The following is a 22,954-nucleotide window of genomic DNA, read 5'->3' as shown; positions in this document are numbered from 1 at the left end:
ACCTCTTATCAATACTATATAGAAATCGATTGATTTCTGCTTGTTAAACTTGTTTCCTTCTATTTTACTAAATGCCTTAGTTGTTCCCAACAATCCTATTGTGGAGACTTTGGGGTTCTCTCTATACAAAGTCATATAGTTTACAAATAGAATTTCACGTCTACATTGTCCAATTGTACTCCCTTAATTTCTTAATGTTGTCTTATGGCTCTGGCTGGAATTTGCAGCACAATGTTGAAAAAGAGTGCCAATAGACATCCTTGTTGGGTTTTTGTTTTCAGCGGGAATATTTCCACCATTTCACTGTTGACTATGACTTTAGCTGGTAGTTTTTCATGTATGGCCTTTATTGTGTTGAGGAATTTCCCTTCTATTCCTATCATATTGAGTGCTTTCACTAAGAATGGACATTGGATATGCATCAATTAATATGAACATGTGTGACTATCCTCTATCTTGTTTATGTGATGGATTACATCAGTTGTTTTTCAAATTTGAACCATCCTTGCATCCCTGGTATGAATCATACTTAGTCATGATGGATTAACTTTTTAAATATATTGTTGGATTCTACTGGCCAGGATTTTGTTGAGAATTTTTGCAGCTGTGTTCATGAGGGATATTAGTCTATAGTTTTCTTTCTTTGTGGGCTCTTTTCCTGGTTTTGATATCAGGCTTATGTTGGCTTCATAGAATGAGTTTGGGAGTTTTTCCCTTTTTATATTCTGAAAGAGTTTGTATAGAATTGGTGACAACTTTTCTTTGAATACTTGGTAGAATTCTCCTGTGAAGCCATCTGGTCCATAGCTTTCTTTTTTGGGTAGGGAGTTTCTTTTTTATTTTAATCATTTAAAGCGGGCTCTTACAGCTCTTATCACAGCCCATACATCAATTGTATCAAACACACTTGTACATATGTTGCCATCATCCTTTTCAAGACATTTTCGTTCTACTTGAGCCCTTGGTATCAGCTCTTCTTTTTTTCCTTCCCTCCTCTACCCTCCAACCTTCATAAATCCTTGATAAATTATCAATTATTATTTTCATATCTCACACCATCTATTGTCTCCCTCCACCCATGTTTCTGTTGTATGTCACCCTGGGGGCGGGGTAGTGTTATATGCTGATCATGGCGACCAGTCTCCCCTTTTCCCCCGACTTTCCAGTTGGGAATTTTTTCATGACCTTATCTATTTCTTCTTTTGCTATGGGTCTGTTCAAGTTTTTAATGTCCATCTGTGCTAACTTGGGAAGAGGGTGTATTTCTAGGTATTTGTTCATCTCGCATAGATTATCAAATTTATTGGAATATGTCTCATAATACTGTGTAATTCTTTTTTTTTTTTCATTTGCATCTGTTGTGATGCCACCTGTTTCATCTCTAATTCTAGGTATTTTTGTCTGTTCTTTCATTCCTCTAAGTTTTCTAGCAATTTGTCGATTTTGTTGATCCTTTCAAAGAACCAACTTCTTTTTTGTTTTTCTTCCCCATCGTTTTTCTCTTTTCCAGCTCACTCATTTTCCTCTAGTTTTCATGATTTCTTTTCTTCTGTGGTTGGAGGGTTTATCTTGTCGACTCTGCTCTCATTATTGAAGGTGTTGTGTTAAAGTTTTGAAAATGATTTTCTCCTCCTTTTTATGTGTGCACTAATTGCTATAAAATGACCTCTGATTACTGCTTTTGCTTTGTGTCTTAAATTTTGATATGTTGTGTTCTCATTTCTTTCTAGGAATCTCCTAATTTCATCTCTTATTTGACCTGTGTCCTACTATTGTTGGTGATCTTGTGATTTCTGTTTTCATCAATTTGAGGATTTTGTTAATGTATTTCATGGGCCTCTTGTTGTGTGCATATATGTTTATTATGGCTATGTGTTTTGGTCATTATGTAATGTACATTCTTATCTCTCATTATCTTGTTTACTTAGAAGTCTATTTTGTCAGAGATTAACATTGCTACTTCTGTTTTTTGTTGTTGTTACCATTAGTTTGGTAAATTTTCCCCTTCCTTTGACTTTCAGTCTGTTTTTTGTCTGTGAGTTTGAGGTGTGTCTGAGGGAGTTTGTTCATGTCTTCATTTCTCCTCTAGATATATATTGTTTTGGGTACTGTTTTCAGTGTCCTGACTTCTGGGTGGTTTTACACAGTTTTGGTCTCATGTTTGTGTGCTGCACTTGTTGATATTCTGGCCATAGAGATCTGGTTAATATTTTTGTAATGCTGGTTTCATTTTTATGAATTCTCTAAATAGTTCCTTTTTTGTGAACACTTTTATTTCTCCTTTGTATTTGGTTGGCAAATTTTTACTTTCAAAGTTTCTTCTTTCCTGCTTGTTTTCTACAGAGAAGTCTGAGCTTATTATTATCAGTTTACCTCTGTAGGGGACTGTTTTTTTCTCTATGGCTGCTCTCAAATTTTCCTCCTTTCCTTGATGTTGAATAATTTGACTACTTTAAATCTTGATGTTTTATTTTGTTTGGTGGGGGTGGGTCTAACCTCTTTAGTTTTGTTTCATTGATGGTTACCTTTCCTCATTTGTGATATCTGGTGAATTTTCTTCCATGAATTTCCTTACTGTTTTATCTGTAGGCTTGTTTCTTTCTTCCTGTTCCAGTAGTCCAGTGAGATGTACATTATTTCTCTTCATGGCATCATATATCATCCTCAGGCTTTCTTCTGATTCTTTTGCTTTTTCATTTGATTGTTTCTCTCATTTGTTGAAGGCTTTGTGGTTATCTTCAAGTTCACTGGTTTGATTTTCCTTTTCTTCCATTCTGTTGCTCAGTTCTTGTACCATGTTTTTGTTTTTAATTTCTGCTATCTAATTGTTTTGCTTCCATGTTTCCTTTGAGTATGAGGTTTTTCCTATGTCAGTTTCTTCCTTTGTTTTCAAGATTGATCTCTGGATCTCTTGTATGGTCCTTAAACATAATTCTACTTTATTCTCTTTCTGGTAGTTCAAGGGCTTCTTTTTCTGTCTATTTCATTGGATTTGGATATTTTTCAGTTGTTGGCTTTTATCTATTTTGGTTTTTGGGGGGTTATGTGGTTGGCTGTTGATGGCGTGACACCGTGGTCCAGATGTAGATGGTGGGCAGGGTTCTGGGTTGTGTGCGGGGGAGTGGCTCTTTGGGTTAGAGGAGGAAGATCAAATTGGAGCTGGAAATCGTATTATGTGGAGATGAGGAAAATAGTAGAGTTGGGTGAATAGTAGGGTTTAAGTGATGGTGTTAACTATAAGTAGTCTTCTGCTTAAGTACAGTGATTTTTTTTTTATAAATTGGAAAAGGGCATTTTAAGACATGTGCGAGAACTTGTTAGTTTACTTGATACAATCTCACTGTGAAAGGGGGAGCTGGGACTTGTAGTCATGGCTGAAATAGGTGGAAAGTACATCTAATAATCCACCAGTTACTTATTGGCTCATAGGGAGAGTACAACAGATCAGTGTTAATTGTCTTTATACTAAAGGTACTGGGTTTGGCAGCACACCGCTTCCCTGGTGAAAGGGAGAGAGTATCCCAAGGGTAATAATGGAGAGGTATTTGGATTGTGCGCACACCACGCTGTCCACCCTCTGCTTGGAAGTCCCAGCGTGGAAATAGGCAGTAAGAATGGAGGCCAGAAGTGGGTGGGAGGCGCTTCTAATCCGGGGGAAGTCAGGAGGAGGTAAGTCCCAGCACCGGTGAGTCACCGAACTTGGGGAGGGGAACTGTAGACTCATGGTTAGACTGAGGTCTGGGTTCTCTGTGGGAGTTTTGTGTCTCTTAACAAGAGGGGAAAAAAAACCTTTTTAAAATACTCTTGAAGCACTCAGAGTTTAAGGTCTGAGTTCAGGGTCCCTACCTTTTGAGTTCTGGGTAACACTGGTTAAGTTCTCTAGGAGGTTCGATCTGTCAGCCATTGAAACTGAACTCTCGCAAGGAGGGCAGCACCCTAACATTTGATTTCCCTTATAATCCATTTAAATTTGTTCTAGTTTTTAATAGTTTCTGCTTTCTTTTGGAGTGAGGTTTTTATCTTTTTTACTTTGTTCTTTTTTTAAAAATCATTTTATTGGGGGCTCATACAACTCTAATCACAAGCCATACATCAGTTGGATCAAGCATGCTTGTACACATGTTGCCTTCATTCTTTTCTAGACATTTACTTTCTATTGAGCCTTTGGTATCAGCTATCCCCTGCCCCCTCATAATCCCCTGATAGATTGTACATTGTTATTATTTTCATCTCTCACACCAACCGCTGTCTCCCTTCCCCCATGTTTTCTGTTGTCCTTCCCCCTGTAGAGGGGTGCGTGGTCATCTGGGAGGTGAGGGTGGTGGGTGAACGGGGAGGTAAGCAGACTGTGCCATGGACAGGGGAGCAACTGGGGTGTTGGAGTCAATAACAAGAAGGAGATAGGGATCCGAGGGGTGGGGATGGGGTGTCAGAGCAACAGCAAACTAGCTAAGAGGAGGTACCAAGAGGCGGAAATAAGGGGAAAGTGGCGGTGGGGCAGGAGGAAGGTAAAAGGAAACAGAGGAAGGACCAAGAAAGCAAAGCAAAGCAATAGATAAGAGGTGTAGACATAGTGGTGTGTATATGTAAATGCATTAATCCATAATACTAGAGGTATTGGTCAATGTACTTTGTTATTCTTGATGGTTTGTTTGTTTTTCTTTGTACGAAATCCCAAATCGGTAAATCTGTAGAGACAATAACTGGATTAATGGTCCCTTGAAGGTTTGCCAGGGTACATTAGCGGGAAGTGGGGAGCTAATAACGATGAGTATAAGAATGAAGAAAATGTTCTAAAATTGATTGTGATAATGATTATACAACTTTTTTAGTTCTGATTGAAGTATTGGATTGTACGATATGTGAATTATATGCTCGTAAAACTTTTGGATTTCAAAAAAATGTTTATTGCCTCAGAAGCTCACAGGGGAAGTTCTACTCTGTCCTGTATGAGTTGTAATCAGCTAGAGGGCAGTGTCATTTTTTTATTTTATCTGTTCCAATGAGAGCCACATTTACATAATGTCAGAAACATAGTCTTCCAGTTTTGCTGGCAAAAAGGGAGAGCTTCTATTCTCATCCAGAACAATTTGAACAAATTTGCAAATTTTAGCCTGAATGTGTGTACTGTGAATGTAAGGACTATGTCCTAAGTCATTCTATTTATCTTGAATTTCATTTCAAATGTACAAGAATTATTATTTTATTTAACATTTATATTTATTAAGAAAGCAAGTAATTTGTCTAGAGTTGTAGTCCCAAGAGCATTTAATAAGATAAATACAGTTCTGCTAATGGTAGGGAAAATGTGACAGTTTATTCTTTTTTGAGTTTTAAATTTGACATATGCATCTGAAAAGGTGACAGCTTCATTAGTAGATGTACAGGAGGGCCCCTTAGGGATGAATCAAGAGCATAAAAAATAAATTCAGTGATTCCACCTGATAGCCTGGGTAATATTGAATATTAAATTGTGTTAACCTGCATGCATCCCAATCAGTATGGTGGTTATTAGGGGGCGAAAATCCAAAGGCAATACTGGTGACATTTCAGAAACATGCCAAGTCCTCATTTAGTTTTTTTTCTGTTCCACGGGTATGGTTATAAATTATAGGAATAAATATTGGGACATTCCCGCTCAAGGTTTTGGTTACATAACCTCAGAGTTCATGTCAGGCTCTGTGGTTTCAGTTTTAATTTGACAAAAGGCTGCCGAGAGTTGGTTCATTTCTTTGTTTTGGGTACCTACTGACATATCCTGTAGATGTTGGGATGCTAATTCTGAACCCTTGCCCAGATACCTCTGAAACAAGCCCACAAACCAGGACAGCTATGCATTTTGACACAGATTCCTAGACTTGACATGAAACCTGAGTTACATTTCTGTTTTTAAATGTGACTGATGAAAAAGAAAATAATTCAACTCTAGTAAATTCCAGACTGTCTAGAATGGTTTAAGAATGAGGTATTCTGGGTAGTTTATTGTTTTAATGAAGTGGCCCCATATTAATTACTGATTTTTTAGCAATTTTAATGCTTAAAAAACCCTTAAAACTAAAATTGTATTGCATTTATTGATGTTTTGTGAAGCCACCTTCAAGTCTCAGAGTAGCTCTTGCTTTTCATTTTGATCAAGTTATTAGTTGTTGAATAGAAATAGAAAACAGCTTTATTTATTGATTGATACTTTTATATATCTATGAGGGGGGCTTCAAAAAGCTTGTAGAAATTTTCATTATGTTTTAATTCCATTTTAATGAACTTTCTTAAGTTCATCTGTGTGTGTTTTTTAAGTAAACACTAATCACTGGCCACCCTTCTAGAAATTACAGTATATCAATATTTTTATCCTTTTCAAGATTTTATGTATAAGAAACATGTGAAACCTTAATCTTTAAGTTCCACTTTGAATTTTTACCCTAAATTAGCTCACTTATTGTTAGCATTAAGCAAATTATTGATAAATTTGTCAATTCATTGCATACCCCAAACCAAACCCAACACACTGCCGTCAATTTTATTCCAACTCACAGTGTCCCTGTACGGATAGGGTTTCTGAGGCTGTAAATCATTGCCAGAGCAGACAGCCTTATCTGTCTCCTGAGTAGCAGCTGATGGGCTCAATGGCCAACCTTGATGTGAACAGTTAGCAGTCCAATACCTAGCCCACAACACCACCAAACCCACTCTCATAGAGTTGAATGGATGCCTAGCAACCCAAGGTAGGTTTCTGAGATTAGCCTGGAAGCAGGCAGTTTTTGCTAAGGTGTGGCTGTTGGCTTTGAACTGCCACTTTACAAATAGCTGCCCAATGCTGAATCCATAGTACCACCAAACCAAATGCACCACCGTTGGGACAGTTGTGATTCATAGCAACCGTCTATAGGTTTCAAATAAATCTTTATGGGAGAAGACAGTCTCCTCTTTCTCCCTCAGAATTGCTGATGGATTTGAATTTAGGATTAGCTTACCGGATAGTTCACATAGGGCTCCTTCTAACATCTCCAGGGCTACTTAAACACTTCTTCTTAGGTACCATTCAGTCAGTTTCAGTTGATAGCAACCCTATATACAACAGAACAAAACACTGCCCAGTCTTGAACCATGCTCACAATAGTTTTTATGTTGGAGCCCATTGTTGGAGCCACTGTGTCAGTCTGTCTTGTTCAGGGCCTTCCTCTATTTCACTGCCCCTCTACTATACCAAGCATGATGTCCTTCTTCAGGGACTGGTCTCTCTGGATGTCCAAAGTGTGTGAGATGAAGTATCAACATCTTTGCCAATAAGCAGCATTCTGACTGTATTCCTTCCATGAACAATTTGTTTGTTCTTTTGGCAGTCCATGGTACTTCCCATATTCTTCTCCAGCACCACAATTCAAATGCATGGGTTCTTTTTCGGTCTTCTTTATTCAATGCCCACTTTCACTAGCATATGAGGTGATTGAAAATATCATGGTTTGGGTCAGACACATCTTAATCCTCAAAATAACCGCCTTCCTTTTCAACATTTTAAAGAAAGTTTGTGCAGATTTACCCAATCAAAGCAAAATGTCATGAAATACTTAGGTAATTCTATGGAATATCTAATATTTGCCTATACAAATCATCTTTCAATTTTATCTCCTAGTGTTATTGGTCCTTAGATTTTGGTTGTAAAACTCTCTACAATTTGAAAAACTACTGGGGAATCTTAATACCTTTTGTATATATTATGAGTAATTTCTTGATCATAATAATCTTGGCACAATGAAATGTAAATTTATATGTTGATAGAAAAGCCCCTTCCAATGTCTTCATATAAGTATTGATTTTCATACTGAATAGTATATATGTATGTATATAAAATATTGAATATATGTTTAAATATATTTTAAACTATATCCACTGCTTTCTTGGGAATAACTTTTTCCTGAAAACAAAATAAGATATTCTGTTTCTTTTTAACTGGTACTTTTAAAGAAAATATAATGAAAGGAAGAAGTATATTTTTAAAAGAGTAAGCACAGTACCCTACTGGGGGAAACACCTATTAAGGAATGTCTGGAAGAAAGAAAACTGTTTCATTTGCGTTTTATTCAGAAATTGATTTCTAAGAAAAAATATAGAATTCAAAGCAATTATCACGAGAGTCTTGAAGTAACTTTCCTCTTGAACCTCTAACCACTTCCAAAATGATGCACGAGTATAACCTAGGAACTGGTTAAAAGTATAATTCTCAGGTTCCACCTCTGACCTACAGAATCAAAAACTCTAGCAAGTAGACTCAAGAATAAATGTTTTAACAAGAACACTGGGTATTATGACACATGCTATCATTTAGAGCCAGAGCACTGGTGTGAACACTGTGATAATTAATTGCAGGCAGTCCCTGGGTTACCAACCTACTTACTGACAACCCCTACTGGTCCCTTACTGTCACATGAATTGACCCTCGCTTTGAAATGATTGAACAAACCACTGCTTCCATTAGCCCTGCACAGTCAGCCACAGTCACAGTCACTTGCTGCACATGCAGCTTTTGTATCATGGAAAAACCTGCAGCCTTGTTTGTTTTATTTTGCACTGAAGTGGGGCATCGAACTGTTTCATGCCTTTTGACCGCTAGCTGAACATTTGTATTTCTATCCCAGTCTATTAAATCAAAACCTACAGCTTAACAAGATCTCCAGGTGATTCTTATAAGCTCCTGATTCAAAGACCTGCATTAAAGTAGGCTAAATAAGTACCAGATGTACCTGTTCAAATTTAACCTACAAAATTCTTAAAGACAAAGTTAGGAATGGATCTCTTTTATACCCCAGGGATGGCCTGCACTAGATTACCTTTTAAATAGCTTGCTTCTCTCTGCTCTACCAGATCCTATATTAAAGAGCAGCTGACTGTGACATTTATCCCTAGGTGACACATTGGCAACTGCTCCTTAAATCAGGTGACTAAGAATATAACCTGAATCATGTCTCAGGAGAGGCAAAACAGAGTCTGGTAATACAGTGCTAATGGTTTGAAGAAGAAAGCTATACCCATGAGTGAAATAAAAGTATTCAACTCACAAGAAAACATTCCATATTTTAGCAATTGTGAGAATCTTCAGTTTTAATGGATGCTTCCCACCCATGTACTGAAAAGATAGATGCTTGTGTATGTGTCTGTCTGACTATTTCGACAGGGTTTTCAGTTATGTATACTCTTCAGTATAGTGTCACAAATTATAGATCAGTTATCATTGATATCACATGCAATTAAATTTTGCTGAAGATCATTTAACAACAGTTTCAGCAATACATTTACAGGGAACTGCCACAGAGGTTCAGGCCAGATTCAGAAGAGAAGTTGAAACAAGGAATTTTTTTGTTCATGTCAGATGGACCTTGGCTGAAAGCAAAGAATACCAGAAGGAAATTTACTTGTGTTTTATTGACGGTGCCAAAGCATTCAACTATATAGATCATAACAAACTATGGATAACCTTGAGAAGAATATAAATTCCAGAACATTTTATTGTACTTAAGTGGAATTTGTACTTGGACCAAGAGGCAGCTGTGCAAATGGAACAAGATGTCGGACAGGGCAAGATATGACAAAATAATAATTTATAGATTATCAAGGGCTCATTAGGGAGGGGAGAGCGGGGAAGGAGGGGAAAAATGAGGGCCTGATGTCAGGGACTTAAGTGGAGAGCAAATGTTTTGAGAATGATGAGGGCAATGAATGTGCAGATGTGCTTTTCCCAATTGATGTGTGTATGGATTGTGATAAGAGTTTTATGAGCCCCTAATAAAACAATTAATAAAATAATCAGGAAGGATGTATGATGTATGACAAGTTTGTATCCTCTAACCTACTTATTGAATCTGTATGGTAAGCAAATCATCAGAGAAGCTAGATATGAAGAAGAAGGTGGCATCAGGATCGGAGGAAGGCTTATTAACAACCTGCGATATGCAGATGGCACAACCTTGCTTGCTGAAAGTGAGCAGGACTTGCGACACTTGCTGATGAAGATCGAGGATGGTAGCCTTCAGTGTGGACTACTAAATATAAAGAAGACTGAAACCCTCACAATTGGACCAGTAGGTAACATCATGATAAGTGGAGAAATAATTGAAGTTATCAAAGATTTTTTTATTGCTTGGGTCCATAATCAATGCTTATGGAAGTAGCAATCAAGAGATCCAATGATGCATTACATTGAGTAAATCTACACAAGACCTCTTCAGAGTATTGAAAAGCAAAGATGTTACTCTGAGGACTAAGATATGCCTGAACCAAACCATGGTGTTGTCTCATATGCATGAGGCAACTGAATAAGGAAGACTGGAGAAGAATCAACACCTTTCTGGAGAAGAATCAATACCTTTCATTGTGGTGATAGAGAAGAATACAGAAAGTACCATGGACTGCGAGAAGGACAAACAGATCTGTCTTGGAAGATGTACGGCAGAGAAAAAAAAAAGAAGATATACGGCAAGAGTGCCCCTTAAAGGCAATGAGGGTAAGACTTCATCTTACATGCTTTGGACATGTTGTCAGGAGAAACCAATCCCTGGAGTAGGACATCATTCTTGGTAAAGTAGAGGGGCAGTGAAAAAGAGGAAGGCCTTTAAGGAGCTGGATTGACACAGTAGCTGTAGCAATGGGCTCAAGCACAGGAACAACTGGGAGGATGGTGCCGGTCTAGGCAATGTTTCATTCTGTTGTGCATAGGGTGACTAACTCCATGGCATCTAACAACTACAACAACTCTGGAGATGATACCATGTTATACATAGTAAATTCCAAAGACTTGGTAAAAATATTGTTGGAAACAATGGAGAGATGTGGGAAAGTGGCAGATACGAGATTAGCATACAATATATCCATTCATATACAATTCTATTGTTTGATCCCATCAAGTAGGGTTATACACTCATCAATGCTATCCGCTCCCTGTTGCCTCCTTTCCCCACCTCTTCCCGTACCATCAGGGAACCTTTACTCCAGTTACTGTTTCTGAAGGGTTATCTATCTTGGCTATCATGTGTCAAATGATCTTAAACATAAAGATGAACCTGTGCAAATCTGACATGATTAATGAGGTAAAACAAAAACCATAATGGTAAGGAGAGGAAATATTAAAGAACTAGGGGATACTTCTGTGGTTCATCACTGCACCCTGGATTTATCAGCCCTTCTATGTGGCTCTTCTGAAACGGACTGTCGAATTATCTTACAAATGGGTTTTGGGTCTCTAATACATCTACACCCCTTCACACCAATTTGGTTGCTTGTTTTTGAACTTCTGATACCTTTTCACATCTATGCCTCATAATCACAACAGGCTAGCATGCTTCTTCCTTAAGGGCTTTGCTGCTTCCTTGCTAGATGGCTGCTTTGAGATCCCAGGTGTTATATCTTTTAATAGTTGGGCACCAACCATCAGCCTTCTTTACCACATTTTCTTATATACCCATTTTTTTCTTCAGCTATCATGTCAAGAAGGTAGTATCCTACAATGCCACTTTATTAGAACAAATTGTCTTGTACTGAGGTAAAGTTTAAGTAGAAGTCCATGTTATATTTGCAAGTATATACATATATAACCAAATACACATATATTTATATATATTTTTTCTTCTTTCCTCGTTGTTTCTCCTCAACTATCATTGTCACCCATCGCTCCCTTCTCAGTAATTCCTCTCTAATAAAATTTGATTGATCAAACATGACCAGAAAAGTTACACCCTCCTCGCCATCCATTTGAGAACCCTTAATATTCCCCTGTAACCTTCATTATTAGCTCACCACCCACCTCCCCCGCACCTCCTCCCCTCCAATGCTCCACAGGAACGCTCGGCCCAGATGCTGTCTTCGTAAAATTGCCTATGCTGCCTGGCTTGTGTAGATACGCACCACCACCACCTCCCAAAAACTCCAAAAACATCCAGATAGCTACAAGTCTGACAGGGATCCTTACTTAGAGCCAGTGACTATTTCTCTGTTAAGTATAGAGCAGGATATGTTATAGACCATCAGTCTAGTCCCCATGGCTTTTAGTGTTACATGTCCTGGGTCCTGCTTACCTAACAGTACACATACCCTTTTAGTCTTCAGTGTTTATGTCCACAATGCAAGCATCTTGAAAGTCCCCATTGCTGTTCCTGCAGTCAGGGATGGAGCAATCGAGTGCCCACCCCACAACCCAAGTTACACCTTTAGACTTTCACTGTGACCCCCTTGTGAGTAATCCCCAAATAGTTCAGATGGAGTGTCAAGTGCTGCCTCCCAAGTCAGAAGTCTACAATCGGGATTCTTCAGGCACTTCAGTGGCTTTTCTCCTGTCACTAGTCTGTTGCACTCCCCTCTTGATTTGTTCCCAGGTGGACAAGTCCAACCAGCTGCTCTCCCTGAGCTGTATCTTCAGGGCTGTCCTCTGCAGCGCTGTCATCTAGTAGGGAGAGGACGGTCACTTCACAGGCTGAGGCCGGCCCTGCAGTCATCTCTAGGAAAGAGCTTCTCTGAGCAGGAACATTGCTTTCAAGGACTGGCACACTGGAATGAGGTCTACTCTTGCTCTCCCTGTCCTGTGGAGATATAAACAATACCATCCCCTGGGGTTGGTTAGTTTTCCTACCCCCATTGCCATTGTTTTTCTTCCCTCATCCTTCTATGGTCCGTAAAGGCATATGGGGAGAGAATCCCTTCAGCACAGGTGCTATCTGCCTCTGTTTTTGATGATGTATCAATCATTGGGTTTGTTTGATCTGGCTCATGCCAGAATATCTGATCCTCAGCCTGGGAATTGTGTGTTGTGCGCTTTTTCCCTTATTCCTGTTCTGCTGTTTGAACTTACCTCAGTGCACTCATGTTGGACTTGACCTTTTTTGCTTGGTTAAGTTTGCTCAGCTTAATATCCTCCAACTCTTTCCATGAGATGAGGTGTTTCATAGTTTCATCACTGTTTTTTAGGGATTTGTGTGTATATACCAGAATTTTTTTAATCCATTTGTCTATTGATGGAAATTTAGGCTGTTTCCAATTTTTTGCGTTTGTAAACTGTGCAGCGATGAACATTGGAGAGAAGTTATCTGTTTCTTATTCTGAGTATATACCCAGTAGTAGAATTGCTTGGTTATATGGTTGCTCAATTTACATCTGTTTTAGGTAGTGCCAAATCACTTTCCACAGTGGCTGTACATATCTACAAGACCATGAGCAGTGATTGAGCATTCCTATCTCACCATACTCCCTTCAACATTTGTTGCTGCCTTATTTTTTTGAATTGAGCTATCTTTGTGGGTGTTAGGTGGTATCTCATAGATGTTTTGATTTGCAGATGGCTAATGATGAGGAACATTTTCTCATGTTTACTGGCCATTTGGGTTTCCTCCTTTGTGAATCTTCTTTTCAAGTCTTTTGCCCACCTCCTCAATGGGCTATTCATTTTTCTCTTGTTGTATTCTGTAGATTTTAAGTATAAGCCCTTTGTCTGATCTGTCATTACTAAATATCTTTTCCAATCTGTGGGCTTTCTTATTGCTCTTTTGATGAAATATTTCAATGAACACAAGAGTTTTATTTTTAGTAGGTCCCACTCATCTATTTTATCTTCCTCTGGGTGGGTAATCCTTCCTTATGTCTGATAGGCCATTTATTCTCTGCTTTAAGGTTCTTAGCTTTGTCCCAATTTTTTCGTTGATGACCCCGATAGTTTTGGGTTTTACCTTGAACTCTGTGATCCACCTTGAATATTTGTTCTTCTGTATGGAGTGAGGTAAGGGTCTTGTTTCATTCTTCTGCAGGCTGATATCCAGTTTTTCCAGCACCATTTGTTATACAGGGCATCTGCTTCCCATTTGATGTTTTGGGGGCCTTTGTCCAAGATCAGTTGTCTGTATGTTGCTATTTTAATTTCCGTTCTTATCCATTGATTTGAGTATCTGTCATTATACCAGTATCATGCTGTCTTGATAACTGTGGCTCTATAATAAATTTTAAAGTGAGGAAGTACAAGCCTACTCACTTTCTTCTTCCTCTTGGGGTGTTCCTTGCCAATTCTGGGCTTCTTCCCTTTCCATATGAAGTTTATAATTTTTCCATTTCTTTGACAAATGATGCTGGAATTTATATCGGGATTGCACTAAACTTATATAGTGTCTTAGGCAGAATTGAAATCTTCATAATATTAAGTCTTCTGATCCAAGAGTATGGCATATTCTTCTATTTGTGATGTCCCTTTTGGTTTCTTTTATAATGTTCTATAGTTTTTCTCATACAGATCTTTTGGTGTTTTGGGGGTTAGGTATCCCTAGATAGTTCAGTTTATGCTTGTTTATTGTGAAGGGTTTCTTGATCTTTTTTTCTGTAATCCCTACAGTGGTGTATAGCTTGTTGATTTTATAGCCTGCCACTCTACCATATTCCTCTATAATTTTCAGTAATCCTATTATGGTGCCTTTGCGGTTTGCTATAGATAAAATAATTTTATCTGCAAATAACGATAATTTCACTTTTTCTTTCCCCAGACTTATACCTTTCATATCCTTCCATTGCCTATATTATTAGCTATGACCACCAGGACAATGTTGAATCATAGTAGGGACAAGGGCATCTTTGTGAATAGTAGTGGAGACAAGGGCATCCTTGTCAGGCCCCCTTTTCAGTGGGAATGTTTTCATTTTTTCTCCATTGATTGTAATGCTGCTCTTGGTTTTTCATATATAGCATTGATAATATTGAGGAAGTGTCCTTCTAATCCTATCTTCTTGAATATCATTATTAGGAATGGGTTTTGAATATTGTCAATGCTTTTTCTGCATCTATTGATATTATCATGTGGTTCTAGTCCTTTTTCTTGTCACCTTGATGGATAATGTTGATGGCATTTTGGATGTTGAACCATCCTTGCTTCCCTGTATGAATCCCACTTGGTCATGATGGATTATTTTTTATATATATACTTTATTCTATTGGCCAAGATTTTGTTACAGATTTTTTGCATTTATGTTCATCATTTAGTAATGTCTTGCCAGTTCAGAAGGAGCCATGACAACCTATGGGTTCTTTCTGTGTTGGACTGCTAACCACAAAGTCAACAGTCCAAATCTGCCAGCTGCTCTACAGGAGGAAAACAAGGTTATTATTTATTGTAAAGATTTACAGCCCCAGATACCCAAAGTAGTAGTTATGCTCTATTCTATAGGATCCCTATAGGGTCAGAATTCACCCTATAGCAGTACATTGGTACCTCATTTCAGAAATTTATTAAGAAGTAATCTCTGCTGACCTTCTCTCACATTTCTGTTGAGTATTTATGAGAGTTCTCTAGCATTGGTAATTGCGATAATAAGAAATTAAGAATGAGTTCATGGGTACATTCATTAAAAACATGTCCATACTTATATTGATTCATTGATAAATGCATTTTACATCAGTTCACTGTATGTTCATTTAACATATTGAAGTGAATTTTTTAATCTAATCTAATCTAATCTAATCCATAGTAAATTTACTTTATAATTATGTAACTCCACATGTCTTTGATTTTTAGAAAACTGCACTGGAGTTCTGTCCTTTAGATAATGTGTTGTCCTCTTTATGAAATAGTTTTTATTAGTAAATGTGTTCGGTTCTCTGGACTAATGAAAACTCTTGAGCCTTTTTAATATCTTAAAGCATAGTGACCCTAGAGGACTTTAAAGGCATTTATGTTTGGTGGGCTGATTCAGTTACCTCAGATAATAAACCGTTTCTGCCTCAATTTTTATTTTCAAACTTCCAGCTTGTAGCATATTCTCAAAATTTTGTTGTGTTAAATAGAAAATATTTTATTTCTTTGAAGTCTTTTTTAATGAGGACATAACATTTTTGTTGTATCTATAGGCATAATGTACTTACTGGATACAAGAGTTTACACAAATACAATTATGTGGCCTACAATTTAGATATGTAAAACAAGTCTCTCAAATTATGGTATTCTTGATTTTTTTGTTGCTTTTATTCTTTTGAGTTTTTTCTACATTAATTAGTTCAAATCTCAAGGCATAATACAAGCTGTGTAACGTGAACAGAATAAGCTGACACGATGGGAAGTAGATATGTTAGCATCTAAATCTAAAGAGACTGTATCTAGGGCACCACGTTCAGTAGTGATTATCTATTATGGTTCTCAGTTTTCTCTCCAGTCCCAGGTTTCTTTTAAATTTAGGTGTGAATAGTCCATTATAAATGTGATAAAAATATATTGCTGCCTTTCCTGCAGATTGGTTTTTGATCATTATTAAAATCCTAGCTACAAGCTTTCCACCAGTGAGGACTGTTATCTTGCTCTCTCTGGGCTGAGCTGGAGTCCATGGGTGATGCAACCAGTAAAGGACTGGATTATGAACTGGAAGTGTAGTAGTTTGAATCCATCCAGATGCACCATGGACGAAAAGTCCTGGTGATCACAATGATTGAAAACCCTAAAATAAAGTAAAATGTACAGTTCTACTCTGGAAAATGGAGTCAGCTTGAGTCTAAATCCACCCAAACCAAACACTGCCATAGAGTCAATGTCATCTCATAGTGACCCAGTAGGACAGGGTAGAACTGCTTCTATGAGTTTCCAAGACTGCAGCTCTTTACAGGAGGAGTAGAAAGCACTATCTTTCTACCTCAGAACAGCTGGTGGTTTTGACCTTCTGACCTTGCAGTTAGCAACCTAATGCATACAAGTCTAAATAGATTTGACAAACAACTGAATTTTTTTGTTCTTATATGTTAAGCTATGTAGAGTTCATGTACTTTCATTGTTCTTAATGTCTGGGTAGGAATATGCATAAGGATACTTAAGGTAGATACCCACAGTAGGATACAAATCAATACAGTAGTACACAGTCTGAACAGGTGAGCATTATGAGGATGTGGGCCTACAAACAGAGGATCTATGGAGTGGTAGCAAGACCTTTAGAACAAATTATTTCTTAATAAATATGTTCATTCAGTAAATATTTAAGGAGTAAAACACAGTCTGTAACACGTACTGAGGGAGCTAGGAAAAACAGGTGTATAAAATCAAATTATAATAAGAGTGTTAAAAAAACAAGCAAGAAACAGTGATACTGAACAACATGGAGGACAACTTCGGATAGGCAGGGAAATGCATTTTGAGAAGCTGCCGTTTAAGGTAAACTATGAAAGACGGCTGAAACACTGGGCTCAAGCCTAGGAATAAGTGTGAGGATGGCACAGGACTGGCCACTCTTTCATTCAGTGTGCACAGCAACCTTATGTACAACAAACAGAATGCCACCAGCCCTGCACTATCCTCACCGCTGCTGTTGTTAGGTCTGAAATCTCAAGATTTTAGCAAAAACTACAGGGCTCCTGGAGGAGGACGGAGGTGGAGGGAGAGCAGGAGGAAAGAAAGAAAGGCCAAAGGAAGGGGGAAGGGGTGGAGAGGTACCTAAGAGGAGAGTGTGTGAGGAAGAAGAGAGGGGGACTGCTGATGACAGCTATTCTGTCCTTACTGTGCGCCTGGACTTTTCCTGGATTACATTTCATCTTTACTACAACCTCGCAGAGGAGGACGCTGAGTTTAGGAATTATATTGCCTGACCTTTTGAGTCTAAATTCTGAGCTCCTCTTTCTCAATAGCCTCTTTTTAATTATGCTATTCTTTGTTGTTAGGGGTGGCAGGTTGGGTGGCCATTTTTCTCGAGCTCAGAGACTAATCCAGGATTACTGTAAGTTTCTCTCCCACATTCACCTCCAGAGATATATTTCAGTTTTGCCTGTTTCTCAACTTTGAAGTCTCAGAAAGTGTAAAACGACAAACAAAAGAGGCCTATGTACTTCCCAGGATGAAATATGAGTACTACATGTTCCCAGTTTGCTTCTTGCATGGCTGTTTTGTTTGCTGCGGTTGGGTAGGATGGAAGAGCATCTGTAATCCTAAGAGCAGTCACCCACAGGCACTTAAACAGCATTGGGTAGAAACTCTTATATACTTAATGTGTTTAAATTTATTTTAGCATTTCAAGGACCAAAAAGAAAAAATGTATAGCTTATGTTTCGTTTTCTCGCTTTATAGGAATAAATTTCTGTCCTTTTGACTATTTTACAGGAACTTATGTGATTATCATAAATATCTTCATTCAGTTTAAGAAAATGTGGAGTCAACAATTCTTTTCCAAGAAAACCAATCTCATATTGAATTAAGAAATTGTGCTTTTGCTTTTTCAGACTTTGAATAATGAGATGAGGACAAATGATGACAATGAATATACAGACGAAAAAGAAAGTTACATCTGTGCGGTGTGTCTGGATGTTTATTTCAATCCCTATATGTGTTACCCTTGCCACCACATCTTCTGTGAGCCCTGCTTACGGACTCTCGCCAAAGACAATCCTGCAAGCACTCCCTGCCCTTTGTGTCGGACAATTATTTCTAGAGTCTTTTTCCAGACAGGTAACTGTTCTATTTCACTAACATGATTGTCAGGTGATTTTGAAGGCTACAGTGTTATATTTCTAAATGCCTCATAAATGATTATTAAAAAGTTATTGGAGGTCACATAAAGCATAATTTGTTAGTCTACAGTTCATATATACAAGCTCATGTTCATCAGATTACAAAACATGATGTGTGGATTGTTTGTCATATATTTTAACTGAACCATCTTGACATTTAAATATCTAGTATCAGGGATTGTAATATTTTCCTTCCCATGAATTGACTTGGTGTGTCTTGTATGTTAATTCATATTTGTTCACATTTTTAATTTTTATCCAGATACCTATTCTTCTCAACATAATAACTCTAAGTACTATTCTGTCTTTCTTCATGAGCAAAAAGATGAAAGTAAAATTAAAGCAAAGAGTACGGTCTCTCAAACCCACAGGGCCGATTCTCTTCTATCCTATAAGGTCTCTTTGAGTCAGTATCGAGTTAGTGACAATGAGACAGCATATTTTACAACAGCCTCACAGAGGATGAAACTGTGAGATTAAAAATCAATGCATATAAATTGGAGATAAAAACTAAGGAATATATTGTATGCAAGAATAAAGAAAATGTTCCAAAATTGTTTGTGGTTATGATTGTCTAGTTCTTTTGGATGTATTTTAACCATTCATTTGTATGATATGTGAATTATGTCAATATAACAGTTTTAAAAATTCAAATGTAATAAAACAATGTGTGCATAAATTGCTGAATGGAAAACTAATTTGCTCTGTAAACTTTTACCCAAATGACAATTTAAAAAATAAATTAGTGAATGCAAAATATAAAAAACTAAAAAGGAACAAAACTATTAGCAAACTAATAGTCTTCAAGATAATCTCCTTGATTTTTAATATTTTATATAGTTACCCTTTACAGATTTGTCCAGTGCAGTACAGCTTGTGATTTCTGGCTTGTTGCTTCCATGATCTTTGATTATGAATCCAAGCAAAATGAAATCTATGGCAACTTCATTTTTCCCTATTTATCATGATGTTGTCTATTGGTCCAGGTGTGAGGATTTTTGTTTTCTTCACATTGACTTGTAATGTACACTGAAGGCTTTGATCTGCATTAGTAAGTGCTTCAAGTTCTCCTTGCTTTCAGCAAGCAGAGTTGTTTGATATGCATATTGCTGGTTGTTAATGAGTCATTATTTAAACTTTATGCGGTATTCTTCTGCATATAGTCCAGTTTCTTAGGTTATTTGTTCAGCATACAGATCGCACGCTGAGTATGGTGAAAAGATAACGAACTGAAGCACACCGTTCCCTATTTTAAATGACACAGTAGTATCCCATTGTTTGGTCTGTTGCTCTATGTACAGGTTCCACATAAAGACAATTTAATGTTTGGATTACCAGTTCTTAGCAATGATAAACATATTTTGCTGTGATCCATATAGCTAAATGCCTTTGTATAGTCAATAAAATAGTCCATCATCTTTCTGAGAGTCTCTGTTTTTAGCCTAGCTACCTCCCAGGTTAGTAATTAAGTTGCACGCATCTCTCATAACAGTGTGTCCATAAAATAGCAATACTTGGATCATGCTTTGTTTTCCAAGACTTGTATAAAGATTTCTATTACAGTTAGATTTAGGCATATGATATATTCTAGATCTGAGCAATCTGACTATCTACAAATGTCCATATTTACTTATTTGGATTTTAGGGGTATTTTTTTTACATATTTTCATTGGTAATATGCTGCAGTACATAATATTTTGATTATATCATTCTCAGACGTTCATTTACAGAAATTCATTTTTATGACTTACTGTTCAAAACATTGCCAGCTTTATAAGGATACTGAATTTTAAAAAGATAATAATATGGAGGAGGTGGGAGAATAAGGTATTTTAATTTTGCCAAAACTTAAGATAAACAGGAACCTAGATGTATGTTTAATAAGGACATGTATCAAACTTGAATAAAATGTGAATTTAGTATTAAAAACAGGTTGAATCAACTTTTGTTCTACCTGTCTTAAAAAGATTTGAATTTTTGTTCTTACCAAAGCAAACCATTTGACCAGTAAATATTTTAAAATAAAACTTTATTTTGCTTTATTTTAGAACTGAACAATGCTACAAAAACATTCTTTACTAAAGAATATTTAAAAATAAAACAAAGTTTTCAGAAATCCAGCTCTGCAAAATGGCCACTACCAAGCTGCAGAAAAGCATTTCATCTTTTTGGAGGTAAGAGAACTAATGCAAAAAAAGAAAACGAAATCATATGATTTTGTCTAAGGTGTTTTCTTGAAGCTATTTTATTTCTATCTTAGAAATATTAGTAGGGAAATATTTCTATATATAAAGATTGTTTCAAATATCCCCATGTTAAATGTTACAGTATGTGCATGTGAAGAAAACAAATCTATTTTAAAAATAGCAAATTCGGGAGAAACTTATAATTAAACTAACTTGGCTTTATTGTCAATACGCTTACTATGTAGCTAAAAATGTCAGTGCAAAATTATCCGTTTTAACCAAGGATCTGTGTTTCTTTATACGTTTCTTCTTCATACAGTTTTCCCTCGGTACCTGTTGGGATTGGTTCCTGGACCCAATACAAATAACACAGTCTGCTGGTGCTCAGGTCCCTTTCAAGGGACTTCAAAGGGTTCATGAAAAACGTCCCGTGCCTTTCTTTTTTTAGACTCTTTATTCTGAATTGGGTGAAAGTTTAAAGAGATCTTCAGTGCATATTAGACAATTCATATTCATCCTTTGCAGCCTCCTCAATGTAGCATCCCTTATCCTGTTTTCTCCTGGTGTTTCCCGTTTCCGTGTCTCTTTCTTTCCCAATTTTTAAAAAATTTGTCATTGGGTGAATGCTTTAGTCCCCCCACTCACCCACAAAGGGGAAGAATAACAGAAATGTGGGTGAAGGGAGACAATGGACAGTATAAGAAATGAAATAATTATAACAATATATAATTGATCAAGGATTCATAAGGGTTGGGGGGTGGGGGAGGAAGAGGGTAAAAAGAAGAACTTATACCAAGGGCTCAAGTAGAAAATGTTTTGGAAATGATGATGGCAACATATGTATAAATGTGCATGATTACAATTGAAGTATTGAATATTATAAGAGCTGTAAGAACTTTATCGGCATATGATTCACGTCCTACAATTTAATAGTTCAATCATATCAAGAAGAGTTGTACAATTATCACAACAGTCGATTTTAGAGCACTGTCTCCTTTCTTGTACTGATTTCTATTAGTTCCCTATGTATCCCCAGCCTCCGCTGCCATCACCCTAAGAAGCCATTAATCCACTTACTGTCTCTATACAGTTATCTATGCAGGATTATCTATTCTGGCATATACCAGAAAAGAACAACAACAAAACCCCGGCAACCATACAAAGGAAAACAGAGAAAAACCTCAATTGAAATGAAAGCAAAAAAAAATAAAAAAACAAGAACCAATTTGGAATTGGTCAATAGGAAGAGATCAAAATGATAGAAATTTTATCCTAACTGCAACGCCCATAATCCCCGTTCCAGTACACTCTGCATGATAACAAGGATAACACATCCCTCAGCTATGATTGGAGGGGACTGACTCAAAAGCAGTTTAATCCATGTGTAGACCCTACAAATGGATTTTGGGCTTCCACTGTCATCCATAGCCTTTTGCAAACCAGTGTTCACAATTTAAGCTCTAATATCATTCCCTCCATTATATTTGGATTTTATTATTTATAATCTTTGGGTCACACAAGCTGATGTGCTTCTTCGCGTAAACTTAGGTGAACCTCAATTAATGCTGCCCTTTCGGTTCCAAATCATAGGCTATTCTAGGGTGTGCACACCTCGCTATTATTCTCCTTTTAGATCTGTCTATTGTTTGGTTGAAAATTGAGCCACTCCGATGAGTTCAATTTCAGACCCAAAGGAGTAGTGGCTAAGGGCCATATAGTCTCAGTGTTTCACAAATCTCTATTCGACCAGTAAGCATAGTCTCTTTTGATTTTGAGTTTTGTTCTACATTTTGCTCCCCCACTATCCAAGACCCCCTAATGTTATACCTTTCATAGCAGTTTGTAGTGGTAATATAGTTCTTCTAATCTTGGACATGGAGATAGGTTCACATAGTCCATTTGTCATTCCTACAGACAGAGAGAGAGACCAATAGTTGCACCTCAGATGACTGCTCTTGAGCTTTTAAGACACATTCCAAAAGTAGGATATAGAGCATTGCATCATCTCTGTGTACTGTTATGCCAACCGACCCAGTGACCGTCAGGGTATTTGATTGTGTCTAAGAAGTTTTCATAATCTGGTGGGTTAGTAGTTATTCATTGGTCTGTGATCCATAAGGTTAGCAGTTTGAAACTATCAGCTACTCCATGGGAGAAAAATGAGGCTTTCTGCCATGATAAACAGTTACAGTCTCACAAACCTTCAGGGGTAGTTCTATCTTACCCTATAGGGTGACTATGAGTCAGAATTAACTTGATGGCAGTGAGAGATTTTA

The 22,954-nt window shown here is 37.3% G+C and overlaps 1 protein-coding gene across 1 annotated transcript in view; it reads left to right on the top strand.

Moving 5' to 3' along the window:
* RNF180 (ring finger protein 180) overlaps positions 1–22,954 on the top strand; it is a 220,717-nt gene that overhangs the window by 151,836 nt on the left and 45,927 nt on the right. The window contains exons 6-7 of the mRNA XM_045285236.1: positions 18,205–18,430; positions 20,541–20,666. Of these exons, the coding sequence (XP_045141171.1) occupies positions 18,205–18,430; positions 20,541–20,666 (352 nt within the window). The remainder of the gene's footprint in view (positions 1–18,204; positions 18,431–20,540; positions 20,667–22,954) is intronic.

Source organism: Echinops telfairi, unplaced genomic scaffold (assembly GCF_000313985.2).
Source record: "Echinops telfairi isolate 266 unplaced genomic scaffold, ASM31398v2 ScPeMD7_7469;HRSCAF=8507_1, whole genome shotgun sequence".
Classification (NCBI taxonomy): Eukaryota; Metazoa; Chordata; class Mammalia; order Afrosoricida; family Tenrecidae; genus Echinops; species Echinops telfairi.
Note: the sequence above shows the minus strand (reverse complement) of the source record. Positions and strands in the feature narration are given on the sequence as shown.